This window comes from Dysidea avara, chromosome 2, assembly GCF_963678975.1.
Source record: "Dysidea avara chromosome 2, odDysAvar1.4, whole genome shotgun sequence".
Classification (NCBI taxonomy): domain Eukaryota; kingdom Metazoa; phylum Porifera; class Demospongiae; order Dictyoceratida; family Dysideidae; genus Dysidea; species Dysidea avara.
In genome coordinates, this window is record NC_089273.1 from 31935317 (window position 1) to 31956047 (window position 20731).

A 20731-nucleotide genomic window follows, 5' to 3' on the forward strand; every position below is an offset into this window, starting at 1 on the left:
TGCCGTACTAGCAGTGATACAGCATGAAAAAGGCTATTCTTGTAGCGTAGATGTTTTCCTTTGTTGTTTTAGCACTAGTGTTACAGCTGTAGAGATGAGCCAGTAATTATTCTTAACAGGTAGCGAGGTGCTGGGGCTATGCAAATAATCTGGCTCATCACTACAACCCTAACGCTAGTGTTAAGTACTGAAGCAACAAAGGAAAACATGTATGCTATAGCAATAGCCTCTGTCACGCTTTATCACTGCGAGTACACGTGTATCGTAAGTGTATTCTAATTGATTACTGCATGCGCTAGTGTCATCTGACTTGTAAGGAAGAGCAGTACCAGCAGTTATAGCTTGATAGTAGTGTCTCCAGTGTTGCAAGGGATGGATAATGCCTGGATTATTGTTTAAAGCTGTTTTCAGCTCAGTCCACCAGTCCAGTCCGCGAGTCCAGTCCAGTCCGCGAGTCCAGTCCAGTCCGCGAGTCCAGTCCAGTCCGCGAGTCCAGTCCAGTCCGTGGAATAAAGTAGGCCCAGTATGCATACCCTTATAATAAAACAATACTGTAAATGGCCTGGCACAGGCCTATAAAGCAGAGGTACTTATAATAAGATAACATACCAGTCACAGGCTTGTGAAAAGCCTACCTGCTAATATTTAGGAGTGAAGTAAGCCTGTGACAGTATTGTCAGACAGGCCTGCAGCAAGGCAAATCGCATACTGTCACAATAGTATTATGGTATTTGTCAGGCATGTAACAGGACTGCATTGTTAGATGCATGATAAATCCATCCTGCAAAATAATTTCTTACAGGACTGGTATATACATGTACATGTACTCTGGTTGCTATGGTGACTATTGTTACCACTGGTTACTGTATTATAGTGCCCACTTAGCATGTTTCCAATATTCCTGTACAGTATATAGCAGTTAACACATACACCATGCTGACTCACGCACTACACCAGCTTCCTATTTAATAAGGGTTTCAATTTGTATTCATAACGTTACTGACAAGTGTTATGTTTCATTGTGGGATTGAGATGCTACAGGCCTGTATCAGACCTGAACCCATTTTCCACAGGCCTGCCACAGCTCTTGAACACTTCACAGACTCATTACCAGTTTACAATACACACATGTTACAGGCCTGCTAACATACAATTATATTACTTATTATAGGAGATTCATGATATTGGATAGTCACACAGGACAGACATTTGTGTTCATGAGAGAAAAGGGCTGTTACAGGCTTGTAACCTATTTTATTAAATGTGTAAGTGTTTACAACAGGCTTGTGGCACATTTAGGTGATCCATACAGTAGAGGTGCACCGATAATCGGATCGGTTATCGGCTTTATCGGCCTTGTTTTTTCATATCGGATCGGTAACATGCACAAAAAGGCAGCAGATACAGATATACATAAACATCTATTTATGGGCACTCATGCTCTAGTAATATCCTAGCAGCACAGGATTATGTAGTGTTGGCGATTGAATACAGTCCTACTCTGTCACTTATTTACTACATTTAGAGAGCTAATTGTTAGAGAAAAAGTCCATGCTACCATATCGGATTGGCTTTGTTTATCGGCTTGATAATATTATTTTATATCGGTTATCGGAATATCGGCTAATAGTCATATCGGTGCATCTCTACCATATAGGCCTGTAATCATATTAGAATAACAGCTTTAGTAGGCCTGTAACCATCTTACTACCTGTAGCAGGCAGTTTACAGGCCAAAAAGCAGCACATACATGCCTGTATTAGGCCTGCAACAATATACCGTATATCAATTAAATGGACTAAATTTGGCGAATTGGCGATTCATCACTAAACCGCCAAATTTAAATTTCGTCAATATTATTTTCAAACATTGGGTCAAGCAGTTGTAGTAGGGTTTCGACAAACCTTCATGGATACTGCTGAAACTGGTAAATTAGTGTGGTTCCACGCATGTCAAAATGGGTGTGGCTTACTGACTAAACTAGAACTCGTATATACTCGATTAGTGGGCGTGGCTCCACGTAAGCTTGCAGACAGCAGCAGACATAAATTCGTGCGCAACCATTGATAAATGGATGAGTATGCCTACAGACAGCAAATAATCCTGAAAGTAGGTGTGGCCATAAAAGAAATTGGAGCACAGATATTCGAGTACAGTAGGCGTCTATGGGAGCAGGACTAGAATATTCTTTAAAGCGAGTCAGTACAGCATCGTACTTACGCCATTCGCCAATTTTTCAGTGAGAGCATTTTGCCAAATTAAAATTTCGCCAACTGCAATTTTATAGCAAATCGCCAAATATTAGTTTCGCCAATATTTGTTGTCATATGGTAAAGCTTTTATACGGGTACCTACTTGGGATATTATATTTGCTTGTGAAGTTCGTTTATTTGAAGTGTTTCTATTAAGGAAACTGAATTATCAAGACATTGAAGACACAGATAGTGTCACGCAGCCAAGAAAGCCGGAGTGCCATACCAGTATTTATTGTTATTAGCAAGAAAAATAATGGAATTTTTATACATATGTAGCTCTGTGCCCCCTTATCTAAAGAAAACTGTTGCAAAGTAATGCAAAACATCTATTTTTGTTCTGCCTGCTTGCCTGACCAGAGATAAATGATGCATTGTACAGCCATCATTTTTTGCATGCCACAATAACAAAGTCATGTGTGGCATATGTCTTTTCTGATCCCAACAAGTGTCTGCCTTTGAGACTACACATACTATAGACATCACAGTGTTATTTGAGAGGGAGTAGTTAGCAATCACTTCTTAACAGGGCACAGTGACCACTCCACTTGAGATCAGCAGCGAGATTGAAATACTCTAATAAAGCAGTCAGTCCCCACAGTCCTGTAATTAATAGATATGTGATTGATGGTAGCTGAGGAATCCGACTATGGTGTGGTATAACACTCCAATGAAGTTTCCCACCAAGCTATGTTGTAATACCGTCACCATATTTCTCTACTTGGATCTTTTATTTTTAAATGCAAAACAATTAGTGACTGGTAACTAGGAATTTTAATGGTAGGGAAATTCCCCACCGATGTGTGGTAAATATCAAAGGATATCAGTATAATATCTATACTGTTGAATAATCCCACTGGCAATTTACAACATGCAGTAGCTAGTGAGTGGTGAAGGCACAGTAAATTGTAGATCTGATTCCTTAAGCACTAACCTGGCTTGCAAGTTGTGTTTAAGCAATGTTTTTCTGCATCTATTGTCAAAATTCTGCTCCCTTCTATAAAGAATTCAGTCTTCTTGTAAGTCCAAAACTGTGTTATATGTTTTGTAATAAGTAAAATGGACACATCCTGTTTCTGAGGTTACTAAATCCTTCCAGACTAGTGTGCATTAACAATGTGATTGTGTAAACTATTTTACGTTAGAATTGGTGACTTAAACCATTCTTCAAGTTGAAAACATTGTTATATATTGATGGGGGCGGGTGGAAACAGCACTTGGCTGGGTAGAGATAAGTTCGCACACATGCACTCAGTTTCTTCTATCTACAAACATTGTACTTAACTTAAGAATATAGAATAGCTCTTTGAACTGTGCGTAAACCATCTTTGTGGATGCTTCATCGGCTGTTCAGGCTGGTTTGTGCCAAGTTTTAGAATATTTTATTGTTATACAATATAAATTCTCAAGACCTCCGCCTGCACTAGGCAAAAACCTTTCCAAAAAATATCTATATTTCTAAGAGATTAATGCATGGTGTAGTAAGTCTGTATTTATATGAGTGGTTGTGCAAAATGATTGTGGGTTTTAGTTTTGTATTAGCACATTATCAATGTTGTATTGAGTATATGACAATCAAACTATTTTGTGAAGTGCCTTTTGAACACCAGTAGAAAACTCCTGAATTATCTGAGTAGCATTTGAAGATTTAGTTTCTACTGAAAACTGAATTTTTGATTGCCTTTGCAATAACGTGTACAAGTACAAAACTTTTCCTAGGGATAAATAAATGTGAAGCCATTTATTTTAGCAACAATCCGTATTTTACATTGAAGGGAACAATCACTTTAGCTATGTTGTGAAAAATTTTCAGATAACCATACGACTACCAATGATTCCATCTCTGTCAGAGTTTCCACTAGCATAACAAGTAGAGCTGTACATGGTATAACTTGTTAAAGTTTCTAATTTCTGTTTGTTAGGTTAGGTAACTTAAAGGCTGTAGCACATGTTGCTGTAGACCTTCAGTGTTGGTTAGCTCTAATAATATTAGTAATTTTCTGCCAACATCAGTGGTTTTGTTAACTGTATATTTACCACATCAAAATAGCAAGCAAAGTGGTGCTGCATATTTGTAATCCTCATAATCACGTTATCTGATACACATACCGTAGAGTCGGGTTGTTAAGCGCATGTGTCTATTAAGAGCATACTATTTGTTAAGCACATGATAAGCACACATGGCCCAACATGAAGCTCGACGTATGACAAAACTACACACAGGAAGAAAAGCTGGAAATACAGTACTGGGAAATTAGTGTCTTCTTGAGCTCTTCCTTCACTATGTATACAGCAAATCAGCCTTCTGGATTGTAATTTTTGTTCATCATGAACTAGAAATGGAGTCAAATATCCTTATACACTGGCATGGTGACCACGAACAACTCTATTACAATGTAGTGATCCATGTTAAACACACCATAATTGTGTATTAGGTGTAGCTATGGGCCTAACAGCTGGTATGATATTTGCAAAAGTTTTACTCCGAAAATTATTAGCACGTGCACTTAATAACCGGACTTTATGGTATATGGAATGTGTTAAAGACAATCTTCATTGCTGTATGTTCTATTAGAGTATATTTGCATTGTTTTATGATATACCTAGAAATTTTTATGGCGTGTATATTTCACGGTTATGCATTTTGTGAGGATTTTTTTTTGAATTTCATGGATGTCTCTTAACCCAAGATTTTCGAATTTTAAATTTCACGTAAAAGATCGTGGATCACTGTTGCTTGATTGAAAGAATTTTGCTCACTACCACACATCTACAAAGGTTATGATCTCATACAGATTGCTAAAGCGTGTCTGAACCAAGTAGCACAGTAGCAGCAATCCCTGTGTGAGGCATAGTCTAGTCTTGCTGTAGCTTATTCCAGCTTCTTTCATGAGCCACACCCACTTTAATATTGAGAATGTGTGATACTTTACATGGAGCCATGTTAATTTATCAGTAGCCATAGGGTGAGTTGTTGAAATTAGTGGGTATGCACGAAGCCACACCCACTTACAGGAAATGTATCTTACTGTTGGTTGTTATTTTTATCTGTTTTGGGCACTGGAGGGTGTAAACTGGGAGGAAGAAAATGCAAAAGTTGATTATCAAAGTAACTGATGCTGAGAAAACCAGACAGTCTTGTACTAGTAGATGTGATATCCACTATCACCAAGACTATAAATGTTGTGGTCATTTCTTTGCTACATGCAGACTTTCGTGGTACAATTTCACAGGTCGGAGCTTTACTGACCACCAAAACCAGGAAAATTATGTCCTGCAAACAATTTCCAGGAATGCGGTACATTAAAATGAACATCAAATAACAAAATAAGTCCTGCGTGTGAGGGGTTAATCTTGCAAGTGTATGTATGTTAATGTACACCCAAGTTTGCTTGAGCTCTTGCATTGGAGCAGCATAAGCTGTGCCATTTATAAACTAACAGAGAATATTGTGACTGCAAATGGGCACATCTCAGAATGGAGATTCAGCCATTATAATAAAGTCTCATGGAGTTATGTAAACATATTTTGAGAAATTTTATAAACAGATATCCAGACACTTCAAGTTGGTCCCATGCCATACTAGACAGATAGATACGCATATATAGTTACAGTAGGACCTCAAACACCTGTGTGCTAGTTCAATCATAAAAGTGTTGAACACAGCGCTGCATATAAATGAATGGGCTTCGTTTATGATTCACTTACAGTATCTGATAGAACATTCACCTAATGACAAAATACTCTAATAGAGCAGTCACTTATTCACTTATACAAGATTCGGATAATCAAGGTTCTACTGTACTTGTAAGGTATGTTGTGTGGGTGTAGACTAAGAAACCTACCTTAGGGATCACTTGTTAAATAATGCAACCTCAATGACAAGACCACAAGTTTTAGTCTCCCTGATTATACACGTTTAATACTATAAGTTTTAGTATAATTATTCCTGGCTTATTTTATGTCACACTTCTATAGTTCTTGGGTGTACCAGTTGTGTAGAGGAGTGGACCATGAGAAGGTGAAGTCTCGTCACCTACCACTATCAGTTGGTTGTGGAAAGAACTTTAATGGACCAGAGAAACTAACATCACCTGAACAGGTATGTAGCATTAATCTCGTGCTGAAATCATCACCTCATTTTAAAAATATAATACCCCAGATGTGCAGTGTACATTGGCCCAAATTGTATTATTAACACTTATACACCCAGTGTGCAAAATAACTTTTGGGACCCCACCTGACTTACTGTCAGGACAAAATAAAAGTTGGAAGGACATTTTCAAAGTTGTGCGGACATATACTTTGAATGATCATCATCACTATTTCATAACAAATTTATATTATATCATTAAAAAGTTCATGCATGCACAGTGGTTATAAAATTCATGGTGTAATTTAAAATACAATATAATGAATTACAACTAAGTATCTGATATTGAGACACACACACACACACACACATCACAGAGACTGACAGTTTTACACTACTACAAAAAGAAAAAGGCTACATACTTGTCTAATACAGCTGCACAACAATATTACAAGATCACAAAATACAAATCACAAACTTATGATATGCAATTAGGTAAGGTGTTGTATATTCTGGTGTGGATTACACTTACTCTATAATCACACAGTCATCACCAGGTTCACAAGGCTCGTCATCACCAGATTCACAAGGCTCGTCATCACCAGATTCACAAGGCTCATCATCACCAGATTCACAAGGCTCATCATCACCAGATTCACAAGGCTCATCATCACTAGGTTCACAAGGCTCGTCATCACCAGATTCACAAGGCTCATCATCACCGGGTTCACAAGGCTCGTCATCACCAGATTCACAAGGCTCATCATCAACAAAACTTAGGCTCCTCGTCGTCATCATCATCATCATTAGGCTCTTTATCAATGCTAACTTGTACCCAATCCTTCCATTCATCCAAGGAAAAAGCATGTTTGTCACCTTTTTCAGTAGGAGTATCCTTGCACCCATGACCTGTGGTACTGGTAGCTCTACTGCTGGCAGTCAACCGTCTAGATTTGTCATTATACCATGTATCTATAGCACTGGAGGCATCCCATTTCTCCAATGGTGGACCTTCAACATTAATCCTCACTAGCTGGTCTAGCCTATTCTCGGACAAGTTGGTGCGGTGATCAGTCTTGATCAGTTTTAGCTGAGAAAAGACTCTTTCCAAGTGACCATTAGACAGTGGGAGACTAAACAAAAGCTCTATTAGCCCTAATACATTGGACCAACGCTTGGAGTCCACACAATTGAACAATTTTCACCAAACATTCTTATAATCTTGCACCAGATTAAGATACCGTTTGCTATACTCCACCATATCATCCCATTCCTCCTGTACAGCAGACGTATCTATGCCAGCTTTCTCTAAAGGAATGGCAAACCTATGACTGACGACGTCTAATGCAGCATGCCCAAAACAAGGAGTAGCAGTCCTCTCCCAACCATGAGTTGCAAGCAGTGTCACAGCATGTGTGAACAGTGCAAGCTCTTCCTCTTGTGCTTTCAGTCGATGCACAAGACACTCATCAATAGCAGTGGTCCAAACCTTGTAATTTTTCTTCAAAGTAGATAGAGCCTCAGAATGATAGTGCAAATCAGCACCTTGATAACAGTAGACTGTTTTAGTGCCTGTATCAGTGGGTATTTCATTTTGTTGAATTCTAGTCAAAAATTTTTTAACAGTTAGGACGTCCTCAAAATTCTTTGTTTTTAGCTCATCCAAACATTTTTTTGTTTTAACCATCACTTCTATTGCCCTTACAATACACAACTCATCTTCCTGTAGCACTTTGCTAAGTATTCCTAAAGGCTTTAACACATGAAAAAGAACACAACCTAATAAGACTTTTGACTTCCTCCACTTCAAGACATAGCCTTTCAATTTCTGTCTATCTAATGATTTAACTGCTGTATCTTGTGATAGTGTGATTAAATGACTAAGGTAAGCCCCATACCTGTCAACCAATCTTGCCAGAGCAGACACCTTGTGTGCTATAAATCTTGTCCCACTTGCCCGAAGTGGTCGGGTACCCCCCTTAGTTGGCATTTCTGTGTCTGTTAAACACTGTTTGAGATTGTCCACAATTTCCTTTAGTTCGTGACACTTTTTGGGTGATTTTTCGTATACATAGTATATTTGTAAAAGCAACTCATCGATCTCCTTTAAAAATGTGTCTTTTAAAGCATCCTTAACAGAAAGCTCCAGCCTATGAGCAAGACACCAAGATACAATAAGCCATGGAATGTCTTCTGTGAGATATCCTTTAAGACCATTCCTACTTCCTATATTGGCATTAGTACCATCACACCCCAGCCCAATCATCTTGCACTGCCATTCTAATGGAGTCACACCCATGTAGGCCAGAGTTTTCTTGACACAAATATAAAGACCTTCTCCAGTCCCCCGTGCAAGATGACGAACTGCAAAGAATTTATCCCTCACATGAACTGTGCCATCTTCTGAACCAGAGTAGGGATCAAAATACAGAACTAAAAAAAGCTCCTCGTCTACATTAGCACAATCAGTGCTGCTATCTATCAACAGAGAAAAAAACTTGGCTTTTGCTATTTTATATTTTAAATCTCCTTTGAGGTCTGTAGCGATGGATTCTACAAATGAAGCACAGCCAATATCATTTCGATAGCTTGCACCAATTTCCACTACATGCCGCTCCTCCATGTTACACAAAGGCTTCATTTTCTTGAAAGCTAGATTTTCCTTCACCATCATGTAAGCGATCTCGAACTTACGCTTCAGTTTCAGCCTAGTTGATTCATCCTTCGATGGCTGTAGAATAGCTTTAGCTATTGGTGCGTACTCGCACACATTTGTAGAGTATTGTTTCTTGTACAGCAGCATAGCACGCGCGTGCATGTCCGTATCGGCGTGTTCCTTAAATGCCGATGTTCTCGTATTCTTTGATCCATTGACAAAAGCCAGGTTATAATTTCGCAGCGAAATTAGTCGGTCGTTAAACTGTATGCAAACCCCACACTTAAGAGCAGACACGTGCTCGCGGTCGCCAGGTACCATCTCATATTTCAGCCATATCGTTGTATCCAACTCCTTATCATTCTCTACAATCCACTTTTCAACTGTTCTACGTGTTAGCACTCGTTTCTTGCTCGAATCGGAATGTCCAGACATAGTTTCCGTGCATTCTAATTTTTGTCCGGACAGGTGCTAATAATTTCCGGATATTGTCCGGTGACCGACCGTTATTTTGCGCACTGTACACCAATAGGACATATTAATTTGTATCTCTGTTAGTTTTCTTATGTAATAGTTGTAACGCATAGGTACAAGTGAAATATATGCATAAGCATGAGGGCCATTAGGCCTCTGCGTGTGTGTGTGTGTATATTTCAGGCAAATTACAAGTACCCATGTTACAATTAATATATTCTACTTGGGTGACTCACCTGCTAGTGTGCATGGAAACTGCAGGTAAGCTCCATGAGTGTATTTATATATGACCATGTGAATTTCAATTGTGGATAATGTTGTAAGAGCAACGATAAGGCATTGCTGAGGGCAAACGTAAGTGTATCGACATGAGCATGCAGATAGTTTCGATTGTGGGTACACAATTAAACACAAGAAGCCTAAATGCAATGTCTTGCTCTGCTAGCTATGAATAAAGCAAAGTAGTGAGTATGCAGCATAAATCAATTAAACGCCATGTCCAGTGCCATACGTGAGTAATATTATACCAGGTTCCTACAAAACACCAATATAAAGATGAAGTGAGCTCATTTAAGTGCACTAAAGTACTTACTCTACTAGCCAAAAGCCATGAATAAATGTTACAGTATGGCCAAATCAATTTAAATGCCATGCCCAGTGCTATATGTGACATCATGCCGGGTGTCTATAGTTAATTGAAACAGCTAACCTGTGACCTTTATTCAGTAAAGCAATGAACTATGTTTTGTCCATAGGGTTAATTCTGGTCCAACTTCACTTAAATATAGCCAACAATTGATCCTGTGGAAATGTCACTATATTGAACCAGAGGAAGGCACCACAGTTTCGTCAAAGAAAATTGATGATTTCTATGAATGCCTGGATTGCATTAACGAAAAACGGAGGTACTACCTTCATTTCTCTTTACTGTATTTCTGATCACTGATAGTAGTGCTAGTTTGCTTTAGCTTTAGACCCTGGTGTGAAATTGGTACATTTTCTTTGTAGTGTCTGTAAGCATTGGGAGTGGTATTTTAAATGTGTTCTGTATAGTGAGGTTTTCCAATCCTTCACTTTGATCTGCTCGTGTGTGCAAGATTAGAGTCACCAGGATGTAAGTACAATTGTTTACCTAATAAAGCCATACTACCAACCATACACAAAATACTAGTAGTTTTGTGTATATGGTACCTGAGAGTGTTGTATGACAGCATTTTGTAAGATTTCTCCCACTTGCGTGGGCAAATACCAAACAAACAAGAGTGCTATTATTTCCATACGGCGCTGTACGGCACAATTGATCATGTGCATAACATTTTACATGTAAATCGTCAGAAGTAGCCAAGAAGATGCTATTTGTGACACCTGTACTATATAGATACTTACCGATTGCCTGATGGCTGAAAATGGACACAGTTCGAGTTCACGAAACGAATGCTCCAAACAAGACGACAAGACAGCACTTTAAACCAGTTAAAACACAGCTACACTTGTACAATATAAATATAAAAACACTCGGGTTTGGTCTTGAGCCTAATATATGTAGCACTCAGCTTTGCCTCGTACTAAATTAGAGCCTCAGCCACACTCTCGTGCTTTTATTTCCATATTGCACATGTACTGTAGCAGTATTTTAACTAGTATATCTAGTATATACATATTTTATGGCTTTACAGTATTGCATCATTGTTGCTATGGTGATAATGTCTATACAATGAGATCAGGTCACCTGTCTAAACCAACCAATCCCCACAATAATGTTGTTTGTGTACAAAGGGACCTGCCAGTTCCTGCCACCTGCTTAAAATGTTTTAACTTTCCCTTGCTGACCACGCCCATGGTAATAGTTATTATAGTGAAAGGTGTGATGAAATGTGAAGTGATATCCTCACCCACAAGAATGTTACTTTAAATAAACTGTATGGATAGTTGGTGATGTCTATTAATAGCAGTGTCCATATATGACCAATGTGTTTAAGCATGCAATAACATCGAAGGTGTGGCATAAAACACAACTACCTGTCTTAATAATCTCCTGTACAGAAAGGTCACCTCTCTAAACAAGACCAACTTTAAATTCCTCCAGTGAATGACCAAGAAATTTTAATTGTGTTGCAAAGGTAACAAACAACCAGCTTAGACAAGTTCCACTGTTCCACTGTAGTCTACTAAATCTGTTATGTTAGCCCTGTGTAAACTAGCCCTAGTGCTGGACAGCAGGTTGTGTATGCTACAACATTTTATTTAGTGGAATTTTCTACTGAGTGGCTGACCGAATTACATACCTACAGACAAACTTAATTCAATGCTTAGGGATAGTATTAACTACATGGGCACCTGGTTTTTAGAAGTACGTAGCTTTGTTTATGATTAATATATGATACTATTCTTTTGATGTGGTATGCATGGGTTCACCAGTCATAATTATGTTCAAACAAGTAAACAAACAAGTGTATCATAGGAATTTTAAGTTTGAGTGGGGATTATAATAGTTGTATCATGGGCCCGAGTGATTTGCCCAGGATGTATACCCAAGGTTGAGGGCTGCAGGCCTGAGGGCGTTGGTGTATATAAAGTAGTTAAACAAGGGAAGTACGTAGTAAAATGGAGATTTGGAGATTTTAATTTCTGATCAAGTCATGGCTACAGTCTGAATTATGGATTAAATGTCCACCAGTATATCTACAGGTGTTGGTGACCTCCCTTGTTTCCCTACTTTATTATCGAATTTAATTTTTACTTGTACAGGCCTTAAATTAACGTGCGGTCAATGGACAAAATCCGCACAAATAGCACAATGTCTGCACATAATTAGTTTTGGGCGGACACCCATGTCCTTGCAAAACCAATAGTGGTGGGTAGTTGGAAAAGGCGGATACGGTCGGACGCGGACACGGACGCGGACGCTTTCAAAAAGCACTTTTACATTTATGTAACAGTTATTTTTCATACCTAATGCTGTTTTTACAGCAGTCTTCGCTTCGAGACCCAGGCGTCGATCCTTTCATAGCGCTTATCCATTTATAAGCGCACGTGTGAAGGACTAGACAAGCACTCCACAGCATGCCAAAGACCATAATGGTGTTGTACACAGGTTCTAAAGTCTAATACAGAGTTATATAGTTGTAGAGATTAGCTTGTATTCCCCATGCAACTTAGCTTAGCAGGCCAAATCCACAATCTTACGCCTTTTAGTGTAAGGCGCAGGCGCTTATACCAAGTGTTGAAGATTTCAAGGACCTGGCCTACGAGATTAAGTTGGGACATGCTAGATTAATCTCTGTGACTCTGAATTAGATTTCTAGAGCACGTATACAACACTATAATGGTCTTTAGAGTGCTAGTCTATCCTTCGCACGTGCGCTTATAAATGGATAAGCGCTATGAAAAGATCGACGCCTGGGTCTGGAGGCGAAGACTGCTGTAAAAACAGCGTTAGGTATGAAAATTAACTGTTATATAAATGTAAAAGTCCTTTTTGAAAATGTCTGTGTCCGTGTCCGCGTCCGTGTCCGCGTCCGTGTCCGCGTCCGACCGTACCCGCCTTTTCCAACTACCCAATAGTGGTACCATAAAAGCTGATGTGTGCATGTTTGTTTGTAGTGCTAACAATAACTGTCACTTGGTTGCTAGGAGATACTACATTTTCCCAACCCAAGGATTTACCAATGCCACCTCCCCTTTGTGTACTGCTATCACCAGCAGCTGTTATGACCACAGTCTGGTGATATGTTGCAGCTATGTGGTTGTGTTTAACCTCAAAACTTTCAATGGAAACTCCCTATTCCAATTCCAGCAGTCTATACAAAGTGCTCCTCTAGCTCATGTCTGTACAATTTGATGCTATGTCTGTACATTTGTGAATATGTAAGGACATTTATCCTCAGCACCTTAAAAATTAAATTAAGGCCTGCTTGTACAACAGAAGCATTGCACTATATAAATCACATTGTTGATTTCATCCTTGTAGCAGTGTTTTCAAATAAAATGCAAAAGGTGAAGTAAACAGTCAAGTATATAAAATCTAATCTATGCCTAAGTTCTAATTGTAGTCGAATAGCAGTTAATTCATTCAGCAGTCTACTTGGTACACACAGCACAAGACAACTCTTTGTTTCTATCATAAGGAGGACATGGTAGTGATCCACACACTCCTTCTACTGAATAGAACAGGAAACCATCATGATTGTAATATGAACCAGTAACTGGTTTAAGGCTACGATCAACACAAGAGAAGGTTGATCGGTAATGACCATAATATTCACTCATCAAATAGCCGTAGTATTCTCTGGTCCATCCAGTTGGACAAGTATACTTGGCTGGTAACATATAAACAGTACTTCTGGTAGGAATGTAACATACAGCACATGGGACCTCAGTATTTTGACTGCCTGATACTAGAGGATTTGTAGCTTCATACTCCGCTCCATATATAAAGCCCCAACTCTGTGCTCCACTAACAGTCTTGTGGAAGTTTGGGTCAAGTGGTAGACACTGTGGATTACCACCACCACCTCTGTGAGTATAGTGTGATCCTGCAGCTCGGCCAGAGTAAACCAATTCTGCTCCACCAGATGGACAAGAATCATGACCCCAGCGAACATATACCACTCCACCGCCATCTTGTCCTTTAGGGCCAATAGGTCCCATGTCTCCTCTGGGTCCAGGAGGTCCAGCTATTCCCCTAGAACCTGGTAGTCCATCCCAACCATCTCGACCATCTCTTCCTCTGAGAATTTGAACATCATTGGTACTCGGAGACAAGGCAGTCCTCTTCATCACATTATGGATCCCACTAGTGGTATTAGTAGGTTGTTTGGGGTCATTATCCTACAACAAATATAGTTTACTCTTAATAATGCACATCTAGTAGTATTACTCACTTGTAGTGGATGTTGTCTCTTCCCCAGCAATATTTGTAGCTCACCAAGTTGTTTATTTTGCTGTCTTACTGTTTCTTGGAGTTGTTGAATTGTTTGTGCTTGCTCTTCAACTTTTGTTTTTTGTTCCACAATCCCATCTTGTTGAGCAATCATTTGTGTCCTCAATTCAACCAGTGAGGACTGGAAGTACCAGCCACCCACAAACACAATCCCCAGACACACTATAGACAACAGCAAGCCAACATTAAATCCAGTATTGTTAGTAGCCATCATTCAGTAACTTTCTCTCTTAGGCAGAGAAAAGTTTAGCACAAACGGGCGGTACAAATGTGGTACTGTGGTTTAATGTAAAATAAACACTTCCAGCCAATTAGATTCCTTTGTATCTTATATTACTTTAAGATCTTTGTTATTGAATAACTTGTGTATTTTTGATATTTACCTTTTCCAAGCTGTGAAAAAAAGGGTGCAGTCTTCCAACAAAGCCAGGATGATAAAAGTTGTGAAATCAAAGGCAGTGGCCAAGAAATGGCTGCAATGATGTTAATTCCAATCACAGATATCACTACTTCGTGTTACTCCAAATCCCGAAGCCAGCCTATGGCTGACTTTGCATGGGGTTTTAATTTTACTTGTCAGTTTCTTTATTACAGGTTTGGATTGATAAAGAGTGAATGTGTTTATATTTAGGTTGTTTAAAATCATTTTACTGTATAACAATCACATGAGCTCACTTGTTTCTAGCTGAACTCTCTGCAGTGTGACTTGTATCATATGTGAACTCTCTGCAGGGAGACTTGTAATGTAGCTGAACTGTCTACAGAGTGACTTGATGTAGCTGCACTCTCTAGTAATGTAACTGAACTCTCTAATAGGGTGATCGCACTCTATTAGAGTATCTCGATCACACACTGGGTACATGTAGTTGGTTTTTGCATTACAACTCAATTGATCTTAAACCGATTTCATCTTAAGGCTCTTCTGCAGTAATTAATCTGATTACATTGCATATTTCAGCTCATTCCCTACAGCAGTTTGTCTGGTAAGAGTGCCAACTTCTATTTATGAAACTAGGTCGCATGCCTGTTAGCGTTTTTGACCATCTTTCAAACCACAAAAGGTTTGCACTACAATAGTTACTTTTCGTGTACAGACCAATTTTCAAGTTATTCCTTCAAGCAGTTTGCCCTACAAAAGTGACAACAAATCACTTTTGCATTTTGAAAATTTGCACATACAGTGTATATCCATTATTCTTTATCTGGTTTGTACAAAAATTGGACTGTAAATGTACTACTGTATATAACACTATTATGCTCTTAAAGGAGATCGATCAAAACATGTGTAAAAAGAATGAAGAACTTTGAAGGTGCATATCTCCAGTGATGGCTGAGTAGGTTTGTCTCAAATTTGGATTGGAAGGTGCCCTACCCTGAGGGAGTTTTCACAGCAAAAATGGTTAATTTACATTCAGGAATTGTCAAGCACCGGACACATCAAAATAGGGTTTTCTTGGTTCCTGTAAAATACACACTTGTCTGTCGCTCATCCACACCAGTTGTACTTGGCTACACGACATCAGGCGGACCTTTGTTTATTAAGGGTGTCCTCATCCTCGCTCCAATTTGTGTATACAATTTGAATCAGGATGCCTCTTTAAGTAGGACACAGTGTCATGGTCCCAAGTTGTCTGGAATAGGTGATCTCTGTATTATTGTTATTACATGTATGTATCTGCTATGGTTGCATGTATGTGTATGCATGTATGTGTGTACATATGTGTGTGCGCTTGTTTACTTATTTAACAAGCAATACTGGTTTTATACTGGTTCTGCAGGTTCAACACTGGTTACTTCAATTCTCCAAAGAATTAGCTGAACGACTGAGTGAAGACTCGAAAAGTGTACGTGCATACAATAAGTATTTTGAAATGTTATCATTAGTTCTAGTTCCCATACATACACTATGTATCATACATGTACTGTATGCTATGCACACAACACACTGGGTGTACACTTGAAGATATTCAGACACTTAATGAAATTAAGATCCCAAAATATCCTTTAATACATAAACTGTAGGGACACTTTGATGACCAGGACACATTGATGATCAAACACTTTTGGTCATGCTTACCTGTTCCATTACATATGTAGCACATATGTATGGGCACCTACAAAGAACTTTGACGATAAATTGTTATACATTTTTGTGCTTCCATCCACACATGTACATACAATACACACACAGGTATTAGCTCACTGAGTGGTTCTCAGTGTGGATGTGAGGCTGTACAAGAGTGGTGATTTACGTATGTTATATGTGGTGGTAACAGGATGACCAATTGTCAGTTTTTTTTGTTTGTTTGTTTGTTTGTTTTTTTAACATGACTACTGTATTTACACACATACTAATGTACATGTACATATACATACATGTGTATATATATACATACCACGTGTTTACATGCATATGTATTCCCATGTGTTTGTTGGGGCCAGTACCCTCTACATTGCTTTTGAGGGTGATGTATATAAAGTGTATTTACTGGATGTTTGTTCATGAGGTTGTTGTTTTATATTTTATCCAATTACAGAATCATCGGAGAGCTACACACTTGGGGGTACACTTTCGTTGTGATGATGGACGTCCGGCTGTGTCTCGGTCATGCCCCCTGGACACAAATGATGCACAAGCAATGTCCAAACTGGCCTGGAGTGCTCTGTGTAAGAGTGGGAAAAATGGCAATGATATTATTTCCTCATGGTGAGTCACTGATTTAGTCACTTCCACCCAAATATATTGTTTGTTATGTTGGTGATTTTCAGCAAGGCTGTACAATAAGGCTGCACCGATACCGATACTTTATCGGTATCGGTACCGATATCACAGATATCGGGATCGGATCGGTATCGGTCTTCTTTCTTAACAATTGGCACTGCGTACACGTGATGATTTAAGATGGCGGATCGGGACACAAAGAGAAGCCCTATTCGGAAATATTTTGAGGTCTGTGGCGATGATGATTCAAAAGCGGTTTGTAAAACTTGTAACGATCAAGTATCTAGAGGCAGTAGTGTTCGAAAATCATATAATACTACAAACCTTCGTAAACACTTGGAGCAACGTCATAAAGACAAACACAAAGAGCTGATGGAGCTTGAGGAGCGCGAGCGGTCACGGAAACGATTATGGGAAGAAGAAAGCAACACTAGCTACTCCTATCAGTAACTCAGGATATTGTCTATCAGTTGAACTTTTGAAATATCGGTGGTTTTCTTAATATCGGTTTATCAGAAAACCTGTGTCGGTAAAAAACAGTATATATCGGATATCGGTATCAGGTATGAAATGTGGTATCGGTACAGCCTTACTGTACAATAATAGTAAAGCCTATATTTTGATAAATGACAACCATTTTATCTTTTATAGAACTTTGCGTGGGCGAGATCAAAGGGAAAGGTGTACTTTAAATTTCATAAAGTACACTCTCAGCCGGCCAACTGCTTCATCAACCACAAAGAGTGCTTTATTGAACCACAAAGAGTGCTTTATTGCACCGCAAAGAGTGCTATATTGAACGAATAAAGCAAATAAAGCATTCTTTGTGGGCAATAAAGCACAGTTGCCCACGTGCCTTAGTGTAGGCTAATAGCCTAAGGGGCTCGCGCCAGTACGACTAATCACCCAAGCCGGTGAAGGCTGATAGCCTCGCCGTGCTGAGTGATCAATCACCCCAGCCAATACGAGTTCTACCACTGGATTGCTTTTATAGACATACCTAAATGCTTCGATGATGGGTGGAAGAAGGTAACGTTGCTGTTACGTTTGTTAATGTAAATGGACAAGTCCTAGAGATATCACGGAAATGCTTCACCATGTGACTCACAATAGAATCGATTGTGGGTTGCGAGCAAAACCTGCCAAAAGACGCAATGAACGTCTACTATGCCAAACTATGGTGAAATACACGTGAGTTACTTTGTTAAACTAGTTTGTGTGCATTCAGGCTGCTAATAGTTCGTGCAACACTTGTTAATTACGAGTCATAGTGTATGGTGAAGCTACACGACTAGAAAGTTCCATAAATCATTTAAAGCATAGCCTTGCTCGTGCTATATGAAAAATAAAGTACTTGGCCGCGCGCCTCGTACTTTATTTTTCATATAGCACTCGCAGCTATGCTTTAACATATACATAATGATATGACATCATAAGACTGTTTTATAAACACAGTTTCACATATTTGTTGACATGAGGTCATGTAGTGGTTGTTAAGCCAGAACTAGTTTGACACCTTTCCACAAGTTTTCCATCTATAGCCTGTACTATGGTTGATTTACAGTAGACTATGGAAGGTTTACTGTTGTCTTGATAGGCAAATTGATTATCTTCTGTGATGTTTTTATTTTTGGGAATATCCCTATAGTGTTAAAAATCTTCTGTGTATACAAGAAAATAACTTCTAAGAAAAATGTTGTCCAATTATTCAATATGGTAGTCTTTGAACAACAGTTGTTTATAGTAGTCTATTGACAATGACTGTTATGTTAGAATATTATGTGTACTTGTAATGGGAGAAGTAGAATTACTGTATTGTTTTGTGGTGTGCGTTATATGGAATAACACGACTTTTTAGTCACCAGAATGGAAATGAGTAAGCATTATATGTTTGTGCCTCTGTTCAATACCGATTCTCGCTGGTTAGTGCATGTCTGTATGCCTTGTAGTTTTCGCATGCATTAATTAATTAATTCATTATTAATGACGTAATTTTGACTGCATTTTGTATTATCTTTAGTACTTGGTTGTATAATAATTTTGTATCTTGGACATTTTACTATCATCCATACAATGCACACACTCAAACACCGAAAAGTGAGAACACAAATTGTCATGCACACACATGCTACATAGCAAAGCCTCTGGCAGCCATGTGAAATACTAGTAACCTGTAGGAGGACTGTCCACGTCTCATCAAGAGAGGTTGCGGAACCTGAAATTCCACCTAACACGTCTAAGCGAGTCAAAGTGTTTGCTTCCCCAGTAAACCCATTGATGTTACAGCTGGGTAGACTGGAACAATATGAGTGTTTCTTGCTAGGAGACAACAACACCAGTTTGGCACAACTGGGCATTGAACCTGGAACCATTTGATATAACCACACCGATGTTCTAGCCACACACACATGTACAGAACATGCTGATGTATGCATATACATGTATGTACATACTGTGTATGTATGCATACTGTAAAACTTTAAATATAGTGCTGAGCGGTTTTGACATTTCATAGACGGTACGGTATTGCCAACTTGATATTGTGGTATGACTAAATTATTGGCATACTTATTTTGATGCTATTTTAGACCTGTGGTACTAGAATTTGACATAAAAATTACCCTAACCATTTTCAATTTATGATAGAATTGTGTTGAAAGCTGATTACAATATATTCACTAGTACATATCCACTTATATGTACTGTAAACACACTTCTTCACTCTAAGGCATGCTATTTCAGGTATTATAGACTTGAGTTTTACAATTCACGGTATTTGGAGTAGTTAAAAAAAATTGGACGGTATCAAAAACAGATACTGCAGTTTAACTAAAATATTGTATTGCTCAGCACTAATACCATACAATATTGTCAACCTGGCTACTAATATTTATTGATGACTATGTAATGCATACCTCAGCTCAAGTGGCAAGTAACACTTACGTGTTGTTTGTAAATAATGGTGGACCACTGTACTTAATAAACATGAGCTTCCTCTTGATTAATATGTTTTGTAAGAACCATTTTGTTGAACTATAAATGTTATTTTCTGCAAATTTATTAGTTTTAAACTGCAGTACACACACCTGTGTGGCTAGTAGGGCTGGGACGAATATTAATTTTTATTAATTTACTGCAAAACTTTGAACATCATACGTAGGTAAAAAGCTGACAAAGTTACAAATCAAATAATAGTTCCTTAGTTGATGTTATAGTATTTGGTGGAATTTAATGTGATGACATCTGTGAAGATCCACCGACTACCAGATTTGTCAAAGTTTCTGCTTTTACGGTATTGTACAACTGACCATTGGAAATCATACATGCACCAGAGTACTCTATCATTGAGTGATCAATTTCTTTTACCTCTCATTAAATTAATTAAGAAACATCCATTTGGAGTAATTAATAGTGTTGTGTGTAAACTAATAATTAGATCATAATGTTATGTTGAGCTGGTAAGTATGTTGACCACATACTTAATAAACATGAGCTTCCTCTTAATTAATCTGTTTCGTAAGAACCATTTTGTTGAACTATAAATGTTTTTTTCTGCAAATTTATTAGTTTTAAAATCCAGTACATACACCTG

General features: G+C 38.5%; 2 protein-coding genes across 6 annotated transcripts in view; one reads left to right on the forward strand and one right to left on the reverse strand.

The window, feature by feature from the left end:
- The window catches only part of LOC136247071 (DNA polymerase eta-like), a 73928-nt gene that overhangs the window by 22902 nt on the left and 30295 nt on the right, over positions 1-20731 (forward strand). For all 5 annotated transcript variants that reach the window (XM_066038683.1, XM_066038682.1, XM_066038684.1 and 2 more), the window contains 3 exons: positions 6231-6354; positions 16196-16261; positions 16955-17124. In XM_066038683.1, the coding sequence (XP_065894755.1) occupies positions 6231-6354; positions 16196-16261; positions 16955-17124 (360 nt within the window). The remainder of the gene's footprint in view (positions 1-6230; positions 6355-16195; positions 16262-16954; positions 17125-20731) is intronic.
- LOC136247073 (uncharacterized) lies at positions 13395-14706 on the reverse strand. The gene is made up of 2 exons (XM_066038687.1): positions 14359-14706; positions 13395-14305 (listed from the first exon to the last, which is right to left on the reverse strand). Exons 1-2 carry the CDS (start codon positions 14629-14631, stop codon positions 13556-13558), a joined length of 1023 nt encoding a protein of 340 aa, XP_065894759.1. The 5' UTR covers positions 14632-14706; the 3' UTR covers positions 13395-13555.

Coding starts and splice junctions, on each gene's coding strand:
- LOC136247073 (XM_066038687.1), bottom strand. CDS start 14,631: ATGATGGCTACTAACAATACTGGATTTAATGTTGGCTTGCTGTTGTCT. Junction 14,306..14,358: donor AGAGACAACATCCACTACAA/GTGAGTAATACT, acceptor TATTTGTTGTAG/GATAATGACCCCAAACAACC.